This window comes from Solanum lycopersicum, chromosome 7 (genome assembly GCF_036512215.1).
Source record: "Solanum lycopersicum chromosome 7, SLM_r2.1".
Classification (NCBI taxonomy): domain Eukaryota; kingdom Viridiplantae; phylum Streptophyta; class Magnoliopsida; order Solanales; family Solanaceae; genus Solanum; species Solanum lycopersicum.
Window position 1 is genome coordinate 24,387,756 of NC_090806.1, and position 21,741 is coordinate 24,409,496.

At 34.8% G+C, this 21,741-nt stretch overlaps 1 protein-coding gene across 1 annotated transcript; it reads left to right on the forward strand.

Annotated features, from left to right (window-relative positions):
• The first annotated feature begins 12,834 nt into the window (after positions 1-12,834).
• Positions 12,835-16,322, forward strand: LOC138337163 (uncharacterized). The gene has a single exon (XM_069286763.1). The coding sequence runs from the start codon at positions 13,562-13,564 to the stop codon at positions 14,738-14,740; it is 1,179 nt and encodes a 392-aa protein (XP_069142864.1). The 5' UTR covers positions 12,835-13,561; the 3' UTR covers positions 14,741-16,322.
• Positions 16,323-21,741: the final 5,419 nt, after the last annotated feature.

Below are 21,741 nucleotides of genomic sequence, written 5' to 3' on the forward strand. Positions count from 1 at the left end.
TATACATTATCAATGATGATGCCTTGGTATAGAAGAAGGCTTGATGAATTAACGTAATGGGATTGATGATGCCTTGGAATAGAGAAGGCTTGATGATTTACAGAACGATATTAGTGGATCGGAGTGTCACGTTTTGACACATATTATTAGTGGATCGGAGTGTCATGTTCCGACACATAGTATTAGTGGATCGGAGTGTCACGTTCCGACACATAGAATTAGGGGATCGGAGTGTCACGTACCGACACATGTAGGGGATCGGAGTGTCACGTACCAAAACATGTAGGGGATCAGAGTGTCACGTACCGACACATGTAGGGGATCGGAGTGTCACGTTCTGACACATGTAGGGGATCAGAGTGTCACGTTCTGACACATAGAATTAGGGGATCGGAGTGTCACGTTCCGACACATAGAATTAGGGGATCAGAGTGTCACGTACCGACACATAGCAGTAGGAGATCGGAGTGTCACGTACCGACACAAGAGGAAGAAAGATAATGAATCTTGAAAGATGATAATATACTCAACTTAATAAACTTAATTCCCAAATGAGTATGGTATTGAGGCTTGAGCCCTCATGGATGAACTTGATGGTACTTATTGATGATTATAATACTTGTTGTTGCTACATGTTGAGTTTTATAGTTGATTTACGATAATATTTGATATATACTATTCCCTATTTTGAGTTGGCCGATGATATCTACTCAGTACCCGTGTTTTGTACTGACCCCTACTTTTATGTTTTTCTTCTTGTTATTTGTGGAGTGCAGCAAATGTGCCGTCATCTTCGACTCAACAGTAACTCAAGCCAGTCTTCGTCACATCGGATCTTCAGGGTGAGCTAACGCTTCTAGCTTGGACTGGATCTTCTTCTTCAAGTCTTGATGCCTTGAACTTCCGGCATGGACTAGCTTCTTATGTATTTTTAGCTTTTAGATACTCTTAGTTTAGTAATTTAAAGGTAGATGTTCTTGTGATGATGACTTCCAGATTCTGGGGATAATGATAAGTTTTTGAGTTATAGAAGTTGATTATTTATTTTTACTTATGAGTTTAAGTCTTCCGCATTACTTTCTGTTTATATTGAAATGTTAAGGTTAGATTGGTTGGTTCGCTCACATAGGAGGGTAAGTGTGGGTGCCAGTCGCGGCCCGGATTTGGGTCGTGACAAACTTGGTATCAGAGAATTAGGTTCGTTGGTCTCATCACACAAGAACAGGTCTAGTAGAGTCTTAAGGAACGGTAGGGGGACGCCTTTACTTTTCCTTGAGAGGCTATAAGACTTTAGGAAAATTTCACTCTTTCATTCTTTCTTTCGTGCTACTACTTGAGTCCAATTGGTATCTAGGCGATACGAATTGGTATCTGACCATCTTCACTCTCTTTCGAAGATGGTTAGAACTAGAGCAACGACTAAGCCAACACCAACACCGGACAGACAAGAAACAACTGAGCCAGCCACTGGGGCTGTGGCTCGAGGAAGAACAGCGGCAAGGGGCCGTGGTAAAGGTCGTGGGAGGACGTCCTCTAGAGGAAGAGAACGAGCACCGAGCCCATCTGGTACAAGGGCGGTGACTCGTCCACCGACTGAGGAAGTGATAAGAGAGGGGGAGGATGGGGTGAATGAACAAGTGCAAAATGAGGAAATGCCACCCCAACCTACCCCAGAGATGATCAATCAGGTTTTGGCTTATCTTAGCGGGTTATCTGATCAGGGCCAGACAACCCCAGTGTTTTCTTCACCAGCACCTCAGGCTCCGAGGTACAACATGCGGCTACTATGGCTCCCCGCATGGATGTTCCATTGGAAATAGGCACGTTTCCACGTCTTAATACTGGGCCTATAATGACAAGTGATCAGCATGAACTTTTTAGTAAGTTCTTGAAATTGAAACCTCCAGTCTTCAAGGGTGCTGAATCGGAGGATGCTTATGATTTTCTGGTTGACTGTCACGAGCTACTACACAAGATGGGTATAGTAGAACGGTTTGGTGTGGAGTTTGTGACTTATCAGTTTCAAGGGAACACCAAAATGTGGTGGCGATCTCATGTTGAGTGTCAACCGACAGAGGCACCACCTATGACTTGGGCCTCATTCTCTAGCTTGTTTATGGAGAAGTATATCCCCAGGACTTTGAGGGATAGGAAAAGGGATGAGTTCTTGAGCCTAGAGCAAGGTAGGATGTCGGTTACTGCTTATGAGGCTAAGTTTCGTGCACTATCCAGATATGCCACTCAACTCTATTTCAGTCCTCAAGAGCGGATTCGCCGGTTTGTGAAGGGGTTGAGGTCAGAATTGCGGATTTCGGCCTCACAGGTAGCGGCAACGGCAAAATCCTTCCAAGAAGTGGTAGACTTTGTGATAGAATTGGAAGGAGTGAAGCCAGACGACTTCACCACAACATCGACATCAAAAAGGTTTCGAAAGGGAGGTGAGCTTAATGGTTCATACACTAGAGGATAGGGTTCGGGAAGTTACTCAGTCCGACCAATTCAGTCTTCACTACAGACTGTAGTTGGGGGACCACCTCAGACCGGTCAACACTTCTCCGAGGGGCCTATGCTTGACTCCAGAGAGTGTTATGGATGTGGGGAGACTGGACATATTCGGAAAAATTGTCCCAGACAAAGTTATAGACCCCCAATAGCTAGAGGTAGAGGTGGTCATGGTAGAGGCCGTTATTCTGGAGGACGTGGTGGTCGAGGTAATGGTGGTCACCAAAACGGCAGAGGTAATGGGCAAACTTTGGCCACTACATCACAACATGGTAGGGGCAACAGACAGACGAATGATAGGGCCCATTGTTACGCTTTCCCTGGGCGGTCTGAAGCGGAGGCATCTGATGTTGTCATCACAGGTAATCTTTTGGTTTGTGATTGCATGACTTCTATATTATTTGATCCCGGATCCACATTTTTTATGTATCTTCCGCATTTGCTAATGGTCTTAATTTACATTGTGAATTGCTTCACATACCTATTCGTGTTTCTACTCCGGTGGGTGAGTCTGTGATAGTTGAAAAGGTGTATAGGTCTTGTCTTGTAACTTTTGTGGGGAGAAACACTTATGTAGATTTGGTTATCTTAGAAATGGATGATTTTGATGTAATTCTGGGTATGACTTGGCTTTCTCCGCAATTTGCGATCTTGGATTGTAATGCTAAAACGGTGACGTTAGCCAAGCCTGGACAGATCCGTTAGTGTGGGAGGGTGACTACACTTCCAATCCGGTCCGCATCGTCTCCTTTCTTCGTGCTAAGAAAATGATTAGTAAAGGGTGTTTAGCTTTCTTGGCACATCTCAAGGATAACACTACCCAAGTACCTTCGATTTAGTCGGTTTCAGTAGTTCATGAGTTTCTGGATGTGTTCCCTGCAGATCTTCCTGGTATGCCACCGGATAGGGATATTGACTTCTGTATTGATCTTGAACCGGGTACTCGCCCCATTTCTATACCTCCTTATAGAATGGCTCACGCGGAGTTAAGAGAGTTAAAGGCACAACTTCAAGAGTTATTGAACAAAGGCTTTATTAGACCAAGTACATCTCCTTGGGGTGCTCCGGTTTTGTTTGTAAAGAAGAAAGATGGCAGTTTTCGAATGTACATAGACTACAGACAACTGAATAAGGTAACCATAAAGAACATGTATCCTCTTCCTCGCATTGATGACTTGTTCGATCAGTTACAAGGTGCTTGTGTCTTCCCTAAGATTGACTTGAGATCCGGTTATCATCAATTGAAAATACGGGCAACGGATGTGCCAAAGACTGCTTTTCGAACAAGGTATGGACATTACGAATTTGTAGTGATGTCTTTTGGTCTTACGAATGCCCCTTCTGCATTCATGAGCTTGATGAACGGGAATTTTAAGCCATATTTGGACCTCTTCGTGATCGTATTTATTGATGATATATTGATATACTCAAAGAGCAAGAAGGAACATGAAGAGCATTTGAGAATGGTATTGGAAATGTTGAGGGAGAAAAAGCTTTATGCCAAGTTCTCTAAGTGTGAGTTTTGGCTAGATGCAGTGTCCTTCTTGGGACACGTGGTTTCTAAGGATGGAGTGATGGTGGATCCTTCTAAGATTGAGACAGTGAAGAATTGGGTAAGACCTACTAATGTATCGGAAATAAGGAGCTTTGTTGGGTTAGCAAGCTACTACCGTCGATTTGTCAAGGGATTCTCTTCTATTGCTTCCCAATTGACGAACTTGACTAAGTAGAATGTTCCATTTGTATGGTCGAATGAGTGTGAGGAAAGCTTTCAGAAGCTGAAGACTTTGTTGACTACCGCACCTATCCTTACCTTGCCAGTAGAGGGTAAGAACTTCATTGTTTACTGTGATGCATCCTATTCTGGTTTGGGTGCAGTACTAATGCAAGAGAAGAGTGTGATTGCTTATGCTTCAAGACAATTAAAAGTGCATGAACGTAACTATCCAACTCATGATTTGGAATTGGCTTCGGTAGTGTTTGCATTAAAGCAATGGAGACACTATTTATATGGGGTTAAGTGTGAGATCTATACGGATCATCGTAGCCTTCAGTATGTCTTTACTCAGAAAGATTTGAACTTAAGACAAAGGAGATGTATGGAGTTACTAAAGGACTACGATATCACTATCTTGTATCATCCGGGGAAGGCGAATGTTGTAGCGGATGCTTTAAGTAGAAAGGCGGGAAGCATGGGAAGTCTAGCTCACTTGCAAGCTTCTAGACGCCCATTAGCTAGAGAGGTTCAGACTCTAGCTAATGACTTGATGAGATTAGGAGTAAATGAGACGGGAGGATTGTTGGCTAGTGTGGAGTCAAGATCTTCTTTTCTTGACAAAATTAAGGGAAAAAAGTTTGATGATGAGAAACTAAGGCGAATCCAAGATAAAGTATTGCGAGGGGAGGCTAAGGAAGCACAAATTGATGAGGAAGGTGTTTTGAGGATCAAGGGAAGGGTATGTGTACCCCGCGTCGATGATTTGATCAACACTATTCTGACAGAGGCTCATAGTTCAAGGTATTCGATACATCCGGGTGCAACCAAGATGTACCGTGACTTAAAGCAACACTTTTGGTGGAGTAGAATGAAGCGTGACATTGTGGATTTTATTGCCAAATGTCCAAACTGTCAACAAGTAAAGTATGAACACCAAAGGCCCGGAGGAACACTTCAGAGAATGCCCATTCCAGAATGGAAGTGGGAAAGAATTGCAATGGATTTTGTGGTTGGTCTTCCGAAGACAATGGGTAAGTATGACTCCATTTGGGTGATTGTTGATAGGTTAACTAAATCTGCTCATTTCATTCCGGTCAAGGTGACTTACAATGCAGAAAAGTTAGCCAAACTTCACATCTCGGAAGTGGTGCGATTGCATGGGGTTCCAATATCCATAATATCAGATAGAGGTACGCAGTTTACTTCTATGTTTTGGAAAACATTGCATGCGGAATTGGGTACTAGGTTGGACCTTAGTACTGCGTTCCATCCCCAGATCGATTGTCAGTCTGAGCGAACGATTCAAGTGTTGGAGGATATGCTTCGTGCGTGTGTGATAGAATTTGGTGGACATTGGGATAGCTTCTTACCCTTAGCGGAATTTTCATACAATAATAGCTATCACTCGAGCATTGATATGGCCCCATTTGAAGCATTATATGGGAGGAGATGTAGGTCTCCCATTGGTTGGTTTGATGCGTTCGAGGTTAGACCTTGGGGTACTGATCTCTTGAGGGATTCGATGGAAAAAGTGAAGTATATTCAAGAAAAGCTTCTAGCGGCGAAAAATAGACAAAAAGAATATGCAGATCGAAAGGTTAGAGACTTAGAGTTCATGGAGGGTGAACAAGTCTTGTTGAAAGTTTCACCAATGAAAGGGGTGATGCGGTTTGGTAAAAGGGGTAAACTAAGTCCAAGGTACATTGGACCATTTGAAGTACTTAAGCGAGTAGGAGAGGTGGCTTATGAGTTAGCCTTGCCTCCAGGGCTGTCCGAAGTACATCCGGTATTCCATGTGTCGATGTTGAAAAGATACCATGGGAATGGAAACTACATTATCCGTTGGGATTCAGTTTTGCTTGATGAGAACTTGTCTTATGAGGAGGAGCCTGTTGCTATTCTAGATAGAGAAGTTCGCAAATTGAGGTCAAGAGAGATTGCATCCATCAAGGTGCAATGGAAGAATCGACCGGTTGAAGAAGCCACTTGGGAGAAGGAGGCAGATATGCAAGAAAGATACCCACATCTGTTTACAGATTCAGGTACTCCTTTTCGCCCTTGTTTTCCTTCTTGTGATCGTTCGGGGATGAACGATGGGTAAATTGGTATCGATTGTAACGACCAATTTAGTCATTTTGAGCAACAAACTTCAATTTTGGAAAAACTGGCAGAAGCGATGGACCCCACGACGGACCGTCATGGGCACGACGGATCGTCGCAGTGTCTCGTTTCAAAACACTTAGAAAATCTGAAATTGGGTACTGAAAATTGACTCTCTGAACTTCGTGACGGAATGGCAGGACGGACCGTCACAGGCGTGACGGATCGTCATAGATTGTGCAGTGGAAATTGACTCTCTGACCCTTGCGACGACCTGTTGGACGGACCATCGCAGGCACGACGGCCCGTCACAGGTTGCGCAAATCCCAGGCAGAATCGGATTCCTTACACGTTTTAAGGGACGTTTTGGGACTATTCTTTCCTTAATTATAGATTTCGTGGGGTTATATTAATAACTAAAATTCTTGAGGGGTTAAAAGAGGTAACCCTAAGTTAATTAGTGGGGTATTGTTGCCATCTTTTATTCTTAATTATATACTAATTAGGGTAAAAGAAAGAGGGTTGGAATAAGAAAAGAGAAAGAACAAGAAGGGAGAGAGGGAAACGATTGAGAAGAAGAGGAAAACACCAAGCTTTGAGGATTAACTAGCTTGATTTCAATTCTTCGGTGGAGGTAGGTTATGGTTTTCATGCTTTCATAAGTAAACTCTTAATAGTGAATAATATGTATTGGTAGTATTGTAAACCCTACTATATGCTTAATGGTATGTTTGCATTGATATGATTATGTGATTGTGATAAGATAAGCATGATGAAAATATTGAATCCCAAATCTTGAAAAGTGGAAGCGGATTTATGAATTGAGAGTAGAGAGTAGAGAGAAGATTGTTAGATGAAGGATTGATGATTTTATTTATGAGGGGAAACCCTCTATTTATACACAAAATTTACAGACTTTTGGCCAAACCTGGCCGACACATACTTTACACTTGGCCTCTTTATATTCGGCCGACACAAGAAAACAAAATACTTACTATTACTACTTTACATAATAGCTTCTTCTTTATTTATGGCCGACATACACACTATTTTCTTTATGACTTTTACAATTGGCTTTTTACAGCCGACACAACACGACAAAAATAAAAATTATTACTTTCTACATACGGCTGATATTCAGCCGACACAAAATTTTAACAAAATACAAAATACAAGAACAAGTATACCATTTTATATTTATGAGTAGCTAAATTAATTTATTAATTGTTTATCATGTTTGAATAATGTTATAATAACCATCTTTAGAAAGTTTGCTACAGAAATATTCTTCGAACAAGTATGCCCAGACTATGCCATCCTAAGGTTGAAACCGGTAGGCAGACAAGGCCGTTTAGGGGAGTAAACAAAGTTGAGGCGCTGTTAGGGTAACTAATCAAAGAAGAAAGCTGTAGTAGTGACCAGACTAGATGATTATTAAATCATTATTTCTGCATAATAAGCAAGTATAATTTATTAAGAGGTTGAAAGGAATAAAATTTTAGTGAAAAATGAAAATAATAAAAATGGAAACCTACCTATTAAACGATGATGTTGATTATAAGATATTACTATTCTATATACTAAAAAATTTGAATACTGATATAAAAAGAGAAATTTATAATAAATTATTAACATATGAGATAATAGAAATAACAACCCAAGGTTGGACTGAGTTAACCATACAAAGTATACAAGATGAGCTTTATTATGATATGTATGATTTATATGATGATTTAGATATTGGAGATTAAATATGACTGAATATTGGCTAAGGCGATATGGTAGGAATTACAGGTTAAAAAAGATTAGATATCCAGATAAATTAAGTAGAGTTTTTAAAATATTATATAAAAAGTTATGATGAATAAAAATAAAAATACTAAAATAAAAAGAACCAAGATAGATAAAAAGATAAGAAAAATATGGAAAAAACTAAGATCTTTATATATAGAATATGAACTATCACAACTAGTCAAAACAGATAATGATAGAAAAAATCAATTGATAAACATAATTTCAAAAATAGAATATAAATATGTCTGCTATTTGAAAAAACAGTATGAACAGAGAAATCTATAAACAACAATTAATAGAAGAAATAATGGAAATAATGGTTGAAAAAGAACAAGAATTACAACATAGAAAAAGAAGATTAGAAGAAAACATATTAGCAGGAGTATGTAATAAATCAATGCTAGCACAAAGAAAAGATATATTAATGTTAGAATTAGAATTAGATTGTCTTGAATATGAATTACAACATAATATAATACATAGATCATAATGAATAAAGAGGAATTTGCAGTAGACGAAAAAACATATGAAAACCAAGACGGAATGATAATAAAAATAGTATTTTCAAATTTAGGAAGAAGATACAAGAAAATAGGAGATAACTTATATTTAATGCTAGAAAAAGAAACAGCAAAATTAGAAGATAGTCTAACAGCTATGGTAAGAATAACAAAAGAAAATGAAGAAATAGATAAATCAAGAGAAATTGAAAAAATAAAAACACAAGCAAAACAAGAAGTACAAAATTTAGAAGAAATAAAAAATACAAGAATAAGTGAATTAGAAAAAGAATTAGCTAGGTTAAAATTATTATATGAAAATAAACAAAAAGAAAAAGATAAAGAGCTAGAATTAACAAATGAAATAAAACAAATGGAACAAAAACTAAATGAAGATCTAAATGAAGATATTGAAGTAAACGAAATAGATGGAAATGAAAATGACCAACAATCATAAATAAGTGATATAAGTGAAACATATACAGAAATTCTAGAACAGATAAATAAACCGAAAAAATTAGAGATAAACACAGGAGATATGAATAGACCTAGTACGTCAAGAGTTAAAACCCCAGATAATAGTCCCAGAAATAGTCCTAGAGTTAGTCCTAGGAGAACACCACCAACTTATTATACAGAAAGCTATCAGCAATCAAATAGAAATAATGCAATATGGAACAGTAGATTAAATAAAAATTGGACACCTAAACCAGCAAATGAACAATACAATTTTTTAGATTTAGATTGTGTCGCAGATATAAATAAAGCAATATTAATATGGATAGGAAATATGTCTAAACAGTTAATAGACAATAAAATAGAAACAGCAAAAACACCCAGATACATAGAAAGAACATTTGTAGGAACAACAAAATTATGGATAGAAAATCTACCCTCGGAAAGTTTAGAAGTACTTAGGAATGATAAGAAAATGGATGGATCTGCATCAGCAACAAATATAGATATACTAGATAAATATGAATCAACAATAAGAAATGAATTTGGAGGCATGACTACAGATATAAGAGAACAAAATAGAGAAAAAATAATAAATAGACAACTTATGTCAAAATTAGCTATATGTAAAATGTGTTACTTAGAAGAATATACTTGCGCATTTAAAGAATATTATTACAAAGCTAAATACAATTTAGACGAAGCAAAAGAAATAAGAAAACAATATTATACAAAATTACCAGAACCATATAGTACAAACGTAATAAAGGATTGGAATAATGAAGGAATGGTAGATACTTTAGGATCTAGAATAAAATTTTTAAATCAATGGTTCATACAACTATGTGAAAACCAAAAAGAAAAATTAAAAATGGAAAAAGTACTAAATAAAAATTTATCATGTTGCAAAAATAAAATGGCACCACAATTTGGATGCACAACTAAAAAACAAAAATCTAAAAGATATAAAAATTATAGAAAAAAGAAATCTATATATAAATATAAACAACCAAGACGAATGTATTATGTAAAAAACTATAAAATAAAAAGACCATACAGACCAAAAAGAAAGATATCCCAATGTACTTGTTATAATTGTGGAAAGATAGGACACATAGCTAAAGATTGTAAATTACCCAAAAATTCAAAAAGAAAACAAATAGCAGAATTAATTATAGATAATGAAAAATATATGCAAATAGAGTACATAGATTATGAATTAAGTGAAAATGATAGTATATATGAAGTATCAGATATAGAAACTGAGAATGAAGAAGAAAATATTAACATAGATAATAATGAAACAGATGAAGAAATATAATGTCTGAAAATGAAATAAAAATAATATCTAAGGAAGAATATCAAAATGAAGAATCATCAGAACAGAAAATTATATTTGATAATACGATATTTGAACAAATAAAAGGAAAAGAATTAGATTTAAGTGTTGAAAAAGTATTAGAAATACCTATTTTAAGAAATTTGTTTAAAAGACAAAAAGAAGAATACTATGTAGTTAGCCAAAAAGAACATATCATAGATTGCAAATACACAAGAGGAAAAACATATATACCTATAATAAATAAAAGAATGATAAACAAATAAATACAAGATATAAAAGCTAAAACACCAATATAATATGTACATTTAGGAGGAACAGAAATATTAATAAAAGCCTGCTTTAGAGAAGGAATAGATACACCTATAGAAATATATTTAGCAGATGATAGAATTGTACACCCTATAGAAAAAAGCGTAATTAGTGCAGTAAAAGGAAACTTGATATATCAAAAATTTAAATTTACAATAAGTGCTAATTATACAGTATCATTAACAGATAAAAATATAGATAGATCATTAGTTCTATATTGGAAAATGTCTTGAATAGAACTAGCACAAGGAAGCAAATTATTTACAGCAAGATGTAAAAATTTATATATATTAACAACAAAGCATAAAATAACAGCAAGAAATAAAATTAATAAAATAAAAATAGAAAATCCTTTTGAAAAAATAATTATTGTAATAGACAATAATGACTATAGTTATAAAGAAATTGATATAGAAGAAGATTTAGAGATAGTAAAAGAAAGATTAAGCACTTCAAGTGTACCAAATACATTGACAAGAGCTACCTCATCAAGGATGAGTACATCTAAAAGAAAATATGAAATTCCACAAAGCCTATTAGATAAAGAAGAAATAACACCATATCATTATTTCATCACAGGAATAATAGACCAAAGAAAATATAAAATACTAATAAATACAGGACAAGAAGAAAATTATATAACAAGAGAGTTAGTATTAGAAGAAGAAATTATAAGAACAGGACATACATGCCCTGGACTACCTAGTGAGATAGTAAACACGAATGAAGAAACAACAGAAAAAGAAATAATTATAGGAGGAATACTCTTAATAATACAATTCAAAATATACCAAGGAGATCATAATATTACATTAGGAATAAAATGGTTAGAAAAAGTTAAACCATACAACATAGAAAATTAACAATTAACAATAACTTGTCAAAATAAGAAAATAATTATAAAAAGGACAAAATGATTAATGAAAATATTTATACTTGCAAAAATTATAGTAGAAGGATATTACAACAGATATTATCCACCTATGATAGATACAGGAGCAGAAGCGAATATATGTAAATATAATTGCTTACTAGAAGATAAATGGGAAAAATTAAAAACACCTATGGTAGTAACGGGATTTAACAATGAAGGAAGTATGATTAAATACAAAGCAAAAAATATAAAAATACAAATATGGGATAAAATACTAACAATAGAAGAAATGTATAATTTTGAATTTACTACAAAAGATATGTTATTAGGAATGCCATTTCTAGATAAATATTATCCACACATAATAACAAAAACACATTGGTGGCTTACTACACCATGCGGAAATAAGATAGGAGCAAAAAGAGTAAATAATAAACAACGAAAAACTATGGAATGGATAAAAGGAAGTGAAAAGATAAACCAAGAAATGAAAATTATAAATAATAAACAAATAACGCAATTAGAAATTATTATATTTGCCATAGACAAAGTCAAATTAATTAATGAACAAATAGAACAATTATATAGTGAAGATCCATTACAAGGATGGGAAAAACATAAGACAAAAGTAAAAATTGAATTAATAGATGAAAATAGTATAATAACACAGAAACCATTAAAATATAACTTTGATGATCTAGAAGAATTTAAAATACATATAAATGAATTGTTAGAAAATAATTACATACAAAAAAGCAATAGTAAACATACAAGTCCAGCATTTATAGTAATAAAACATAGTGAACAAAAAAGAGGTAAAAGTAGAATGGTCATAGATTATCGTAATCTAAATGCTAAAACCAAAACATACAATTATCCAATACCAAACAAAATACTAAAAGTAAGACAAATACAAGGATATAATTATTTCAGTAAATTTGACTGCAAATCAGGATTTTACCACCTAAAAATAGAAGAAGAATCTAAACAATTAACAGCATTCACAGTACCACAAGGTTTCTATGAATGGAATGTTTTACCTTTTGGATATAAAAATGCACCAGGTAGATTCCAACATTTTATGGATAACTGTTTTAACCAGCTAGAAAACTGTATTGTATATATAGATGACATATTGTTATATTCTAGAACACAAGATAAACATATAAGATTATTGGAAAAATTTATACATATAGTAAAAAATGCAGGTATAAGTCTTAGTAAAAGAAAAGTAGAAATTATGAAATCACAAATAGAATTTCTAGGAATACAAATAGATAAAAATGGAATAAAAATGCAAACACATATAGTACAAAAAATAATTACTATTGATGAAAATATAGATACAAAAAAGAAATTACAATCCTTTCTAGGATTAGTAAATCAGGTAAGAGAATATATACCAAAATTAGCAGAACATCTAAAACCATTACATAAAAAACTTAAAAAAGATGTAGAATATCATTTTGATGATAAAGATAAAAAACATATAAGAAATATTAAGAATTTATGTAAAAAACTACCAAAACTATATTTTCCTGATGAAAATAAAATATTTACTTATATTGTCGAAACAGATTCAAGTGATCATAGCTATGGAGGAGTTTTAAAATACAAATATGAAAAAGAAAAAATAGAACACCATTGTAGATATTATTCAGGATCTTATACAGAAGCACAAATAAAATGGGAAATAAATAGAAAAGAATTATTCGCATTATATAAATGTTTATTAGCATTTGAACCATATATTGTTTACAATAAATTTATTGTAAGAACAGATAACACACAAGTAAAATGGTGGATAACGAAAAAATTAGATGATTCAGTTACAACAAAAGAAATAAGGAGACTAGTATTAAACATACTAAATTTTACATTTACAATTGAGGTAATAAAAACTGACAAAAATATAATTGCAGACTATTTATCAAGACAGAGTTACACAGCCAGGACAAGATAATGTTATGGAAAACATACTCAAAACACTAACTACACTTTGTACAAAAGTGGACAGTATGGGATTGAGAATTCAAAAGCTAGAAGAAAAGGAAGAATCTACAAGTCAGCAGCATGACTCTAAAAATGCGGAGCTACGTCGTTCGGCAGACGGTAAAAAGCCAGAACTAGAAGGAGACATTGGGAAACTCCATAAAACCCATGACAATGTTTGTTTAAATGCAGCTACAGCAAGCACATCTACAACAAAAGGAGCCAGTGGAATAAGATATACAAATTTAAATATGAACAAAATCTTCGATAAACCATTTATTCCAAAGAACCAAAAAGACTCATTATTTATACCACCACAAATACATACTTACTCAGAAAGTTTAAACCAAGATAAAAAAGCCTACAACCACATAACCCGCTCATATATTGAAAACCTTTATAAAATCCAAAATTATTTAAACTCAACACCTAGATCTCCAACTACCAAAGACCCTAATACTGATTTTATAACACAAAAGCTACAAGGATATAATAAGTTAATAGCACAACCAGGCACCAATGCAAATCTAGTAAAAACATGTTATAGTTATGGATTACTTAATACAGTTTATACCCAAACAGGAGATGAAATATCTACCATACCAGAGCTATACAAAGCCTTTATGAACTATAAAAGAATTACTAAAGGAACATTGTTTTATATAAAGTTTTATTCAGCACCAGCAGAGATATTATTTGATGAGATAAAACCAATTATACAAGTTATAAAAATTGGTTTGACCAGAGATATGATAATTCCAGAAGATATCGGAATACAACAAGAAATACAAAAGATTGAGATACCAGAATTCTACGCCAACAAAAGAGTTATAGGAATAGCAACTATCCTAAATGAACTAACTAACAATTATTTAAACGGAAATTCAGTATGGAGCTATTATGTACGAGAGCAAGTTATGATATATTCAAATTCTAAAGAAATCAGAGAACAAGATATGGAAGAGATACGCCAATGGATACTTAGTCTACTCAAGCCAGAGCAAAAACCAACAACAAGAGCATTAAGGAAAGGGTTTATTTCGGAAGAATTATTGACCAGATATTGCCAAATTATTGGACAAAAATACCCCGACCATATATGTTCAAAATGTCAAGGAGAAGATAATGTCATACCAGACGTTCAAATCGAATAAAAAAATTGTATTAATAGATGAAAATAGTATTTGTATTAGTGGATCGGAGTGTCACCTTCCGACACATAGTATTAGTGGATCGGAGTGTCACGTTCCGACACATAGTATTAGTGGATTGGAGTTTCACGTTCCGACACATAGAATTAGGGGATCGTAGTGTCACGTACCAACACATGTAGGGGATCGGAGTGTCACGTACCGACACATGTAGGGGATCGGAGTGTCACGTACCGACACATGTAGGGGATCGGAGTGTCACATTTCGATACATGTAGGGGATCGGAGTGTCACGTTCCGACACATAGAATTAGGGTATCGGAGTGTCACGTTCCGACACATTGAATTAGGGGATCGGAGTGTCACGTACCGACACATAGCAGTAGGGGATCAGAGTGTCACGTACCGACAATGGAGGAAGAAAGATAATGAATCTTGAAAGATGATAATATACTCAACTTAATAAACTTAATTCCCAAATGAGTATGGCATTGAGGCTTGAGCCCTCATGGATGAACTTGATGGTACTTATTGATGATTATAGTACTTGTTGTTGCTGCATGTTGAGTTTTATAGTTGATTTACGATAATATTTTATATATACTGTTCCCTATTTTGAGTTGGCCGATGATATCTACTCAGTACCCGTGTTTTGTACTGACCCCTACTTTTATGTTTTTCTTCTTGTTACTTGTGGAGTGCAGCAAACGTGTCGTCATCTTCGACTCAACAGTAACTCAAGCCATTCTTCGTCACACCGGATCTTCAGGGTGAGCTAACGCTTCTAGCTTGTACTGGATCTTCTTCTTCAAGTCTTGATGCCTTGAACTTCCGACATGGACTAGCTTCTTATGTATTTTTAGCTTTTAGATACTCTTAGTTTAGTAATTTAAAGGTAGATGTTCTTGTGATGGTGACTTCCAGATTCTGGGGATAATGATAAGTTTTTGAGTTATAGAAGTTGATTATTTATTTTTACATATGAGTTTAAGTCTTCCGCATTACTTTCTGTTTATATTGAAATGTTAAGGTTAGATTGGTTGGTTCGCTCACATAGGAGGGTAAGTGTGGGTGCCAGTCGCGGCCCGGATTTGGGTCGTGACAGCTACCCACACTTGGAGAAAGATATCTAAGACTTCTTCAAAGTAGCATCAATACTTTAACAGCCCGAACCTACAATGTTTTGAAAAAGGAAAGTAATATGTGTTAGTACACGGCTTGTACCAAGTATGGAAACATATGCACACATAGACATAAAAATCATGCTAGAAGGGTCATTTGTTCAAAACCATGATAAGTTACTTTTTAAGGCCTTATTTGAAACAAAGAGCACATATAAGCCAAAAATCAAATATTCCTTAAGACAAAACTATATACAACACAAGACCCACATCATCAAGTAAAATGTGAATTAAACATCTGTAATAGCAAATTACAACTCATAGCCAAAGCAAATCCTACATCATGTTATAATAACAAATCATGTACAAGTGTCGATAATATTACAACATATTCAAGACCCTTAATCATAACCATTACCAAGATTACTTGTGCAATGACCAAGTGAATCCCCCTAATCCCACTCAACCAAGTAAACCAACCAAAGGATCACAAATAATTGCTAACTTCATAAAGCATAGAATCATGAATATTTATCATCATATTTATTAATATTGGAAAACATCATATTCATACGTGAAACAAACATTATATAAAATCTTCAATATGTAAAGTCAACATATGCATATCATTTACATTTTAAGGATATAAAAAGAACCTTCTAGGGAATCCCTCAAGGACAACTAGTGCAATGTATTGGTAGAGTCTCATACCTCTACCTAGACTAAGTCAAACCCCTTAAGTCACCCTAGTTACTGTTCACGTTATTTACATCATTTTTTACTTTTGGATCCACTAGATAATATTTTTATGTAGACAACATAGTACAAGACCTAGGAGAGATGTGTGAAACCCAATTTATGCAATTGACATTGTAATATCTATATCATGAGTACAATAGTGAACATACCATCACTACATGGGAGGGGACACTCCTTACTACTAGTTCACTCGGTGCTAAGCTAGTGTGTTATCTGAATTGTCTTTAAGTCTTCCTTTAACAATCATAACTTTGTTTAGGTCATAAAAGAATAACCCCTTATGTATTCATTGTGATTATCTCAATAGGAATTTCATGAGAACATCCTTTCAATACAACCCTCATATGTGAGATTAACATATTATCATCATCATCATGTCATAGTAAGGAACATAAGTAATTCATAACCAACCTTATGTCATTATATATTAATCATAATCTCATGATTCATATAATCACTACATTTCAATTACATCATCATACAAACACCTATATAATCTAAACACAAAGTATGCTTTAATTGAACTTTATCATCAAGTATAACCCATTTCAACTGAAGTAAAGGTTCAAGATCAACGAGTCTTACCAAATCCCCTTCAGAAGCCATCATACATGGTCTTACCATCAACCAACAAACTTCATCCAATAATAGGTGTAATAACATAATACAATAGTAATTAACACAACAACTAAGTCAATTGCATCAACACTAGTTCATAACCTAGGGTTAGGGAACTGTGGCCAATTCATCAGCTCTTCCACAAACTAGGTTTAATATCAAGAACTACCATAATTGAATAATAATACATCCTAACGTAACAATATTAATTATAAATCAAGAACAACAATTTGAATGATAAATTTCGGATTACTAAGAAACTTATGTTGAATTCATCTTTTGTAAATCAATTTATATAGAGCCCTTTGTGGAAAGGAATCCGGGCCCAAACGTGAAAGGTTGCCATACCTTGTTAATCTATGAAGATTGATGGAGGAAAGTGGAGTTTTTCTGCCTTATACCCCTTCGACCTTGGTATTCATTAGAGTCTTCTTTTGGAGAGAGAGAGAGAGGGAAAGTACAGAGAAGGAAGGGACATTTGAGTTTGGGAATTATGGGTGTTGGGTTAGTTTATTTAGGCTTACGTCTTTATTTAGGTCATAAATCAACATAATTAGACCTGCATTAACCCAACTAAATAATTAAATCAATCCACTTAAAACAAAATAGAAAAACATAGACCTGACCTACAAGACCCCAACCTACGATGTGTAGGTCAATCGACGTCCCTTTGCCCCCGCTGTCCTGCACAACTTTATTTCTATCAAAGACCTGATTTTTGGAATTTTTTTCAAAATGACTAAATGTAGGACTACGGAATGATCGACGACCTGTCATACAAACGACTTTCCATAGTTTAGAAACCGTATATGGCTGCTGTCTTTTGACAACTTTTGGCTATTTAAGAAGGTTCTTCCTCATGTGTTTAGGGTGGTCTTTGGAAAGTGTGCCTAGACTTTTCGACCATAAACACATTTTGATATATTATTAACACCTTTGTGAAAATTTTCATGAAATTCCCACTCTTAAAACCACTAAAATTGGCTTCTTGGGTCTAAAACAGCCCTAATTACTTATAAACATTATTTTTGGTCTTTAAAAAGTAATTTAAACCTTGGATACCGATGTGACGCTCTAAATTAGGTTTTAAAATTTCATAGTGTTACATTATCCCCCACACCTTAGGAACATTCGTCCCCAAATTACACGAAAATACTTTGTATGGAAAGGATAGACATACTACAAGCAGCCCAACAAAAAACATACATAACCGACATGTATTACAACTCAAAGATGCGCTTCACAACTCCTTTCAACACATAATCATGGAAGTTATACATAGAAACTCAAAACATCAATTACTACTTATAAGAGCTCAACATCATAACATGAGGAATTTCCTTTTCAACAACAACAGGAGCTCAACACAGCATGAAGAGCCACGTACAACATGATTAATATTTTTTCATGAAGAAAACACCATACCATATACACAAATAAGTGTAAATAAAGCAAAAAAGCATTTTTCATGAGAACTTGATTTAACAAAAACTTTTAAATTAAATGGGTCTTATCTTTTGCAAAACAAGTCAAATTCAAATTTACTCATTAAATTTATAATGCATAGGAACAACTAACCTTATTTAGCAATGAGATGAGGATAACGGGACTTCGTGTCCGCCTCGGCCTTCTATGTTGCTCGCTTAACTAGGTGGTTTCTCCATAGTACTTTTAAGAAGGACACCACTTTGTTCCTCAACTTCTTTATTTGACGGTAAGGGATTTCCACCGCAACCTCTTCATTGGAGAGGATCTCATCCACACCAGGGCCATCAATAGGAAGAATTGACTCAGGATCACCAATGCACTTCTTAAGCTTGGAGACATGGAACACCATGTGAAGCAAACCTAGATCATTAGGTAATCTTAAATCGTATACAAACCATCCAAAGATTTGAAATTTTTAATAGGAACCCATATAGAGAGGACACAAATTTCCTTTCCTGCTAGATCTCATCAACCCCTTTCATTGTTGAAATTTTAAAATACACCTTATCACCTTCTTCAAGTACATGTTCTCTTCTCCTATTGTCATCATAATACTTTTACCGATTATAGGACGCCTTCAACCTATCCTTTATGAAACAAACTTTCTCCAAAGTTTCAAATAATAATTCGGGACCAAGCAGTGAAGATTAACCAACTTCAAAGCATTCGACCGGAGATCTATATCTTCTACCTTATAAAACCTCAAAAAAATCCATGTATATAGTAGAATGGTAACTATTGTTATAAGATAACTCAACGAAAGATACATCTTCATCCCAACATCCCTTAAAGTTTATAGCTCAACCTCTAAGCATAACCTCAAAAGGTTTGATTAGAACGTTCCGCTTAACAATCCGTTTGGGGATGAAAAGTGATGTTTAACTTTGCTAGTGTACCTAACCCATTTTAGAACGGCCTCAAAAATATAGATCTGATATGATAAATAATGTAATTCCATTAGGACTATCAATCAGTCTATGAAAATTGTTGCATAATCCTCCACATAGTAAGGGGACATGACGGGAATAAAATATGCTGATTTTGTCTATCTATCCACTACCACCCATGTAGATTCCTTTTTCCTTATAGTCCAAGGCAAACCCACTCTGAAGTCCATATTAATATCATCCCACTTCCAAGTTGGAATTTGCGTTTCTTTGAATAAGCAACCCGACTTTTGGTGCTTGACTTTCACTTTTTGGCAATTTGGACATTTGGAAAAAATTTGTTATGTCCCTTTATATGTCGTCCCACCAAAACATTTCATGATGGCCATGATAATTATAACGGGAACCATGAGATTTCTCAAGAATCTAGTTTCTCAAGTCAACAACACTGGACACACACAACCTCTCTTGATACCTCCACACACCATCCCACTGAGGAGAATTACTCTTTAAGCTTTCCAAGAGTCGATTCCTTCAACTCTATCAATGATAAATCAAGATGATTCATACACTTCATCTCAACCGCCAAAGAAGATAAAGTGTTATGATGGACCATGAAACCACCATTTGGAAAATCTTCGAATCTAACACCCAAATGAACAAACCTATGAAGATAATTCACTATGTCTTTATTGGCTTCTTAAACATGAGACACCCTACCCTTGGTCATACGAATTATAGCATCCGCAACCATATTGTCTTTGCTGGGGTGGTAAAAAACACTCATGTCGTAATCTTTCAAAAATTCCAAACATCTTCTTTTCCAGAGATTTAACTTCTTTAAACATATATTGAAGACTCTTATGATCTCTATACACATCCACATGAGCACCACGAAAAAAATTTCTCCATATTTTCAAGGAAAACACCATGTCCGCTAACTCAAGATCATGAGTAGGGTAGTTCTTCTCATGAACCTTGAGTTTTCTAGAGGTAAAAGATATGACCTTACCATGTTGCATAAGGGCACAACCCAAACAAATTCGAGATGCATCACAATATATCACAAAACCCTTGGTACCCTCTTGTAAGGTCAACACTAGGGCGGAGGTAAGCCTATATTCAAGACATGAAAATTTATTTTACAAGACTCCGTCTACTCAAACTTCACATTCTTTTGAGTCAAAGTTGTCAAAAGAGATGAAATAGATGCAAACCCATCGATAAACCTTCTATAGTACCCCTCTAGACCCAAGAAACTTCTTATATCGGTTGGAGCCAAAGGTCTAGAACAATTATTAACCGCTTCCGTCTTTATAAGATCGACCTCTAGTCCATCACGATATATGATATGACCAAGAAACGCAACAAATCTTAATTAAAATTCACATTTGCTATACTTGGAAAAAATTTGGCATTCCTTAAGGACTTGCAATACCACCCTTATTTGGTCTATCTTCTCACCCTCTTTGTTCGAATATATAAAGATCTCATCAATAAAAATAATGACTAATGAATCTAGGAAATTTCAAAACAACCTATTCATTAGGTCTATGAATGTTTTCGGAGTATTAGTGAGATAAAAAAACATCACTATATAATCATAGTCCCCATACCTTGTTCGAAAAGTCATCTTAGATACATACTAAACTCTTACCTCTAATTGGTGATACGCCGATATCAAATCAATCATAAAAAGTAGTTTGACCTTTGGAGTTGATCCAACAAGTCGTCAATCCAGAGGATACTTTTTTTTAATGGTGACTTTAATGAGTTGGAGATAATCAATGCAGATTCTTAGGAACCCATCCTTTTTAATCACAAATAATACTGTTGAGCCCCATGGAGAAATACTAGGTATAATGAAGCCTTTTTCTAGTAAGTATTTGAGTTGTCGTTCAGAGCCATCCAATTAGGAGGAATTGAATGAGATTTTTATACGGTAGCATGTCAGTACCATAATCAATTTCCTGTTTGGGAAGGATTCCAGGAAGGTCATTAGGAAAGACCTTAAGAAATTCCCTAACTACGGGGACTAACTCAATGGGAGGATTTTCGGACTCTAAATTTTGAATTTTCAAATATGGTATAAACACCCCTAAAAGATATTGTTACAAGACTTTAGATAAGA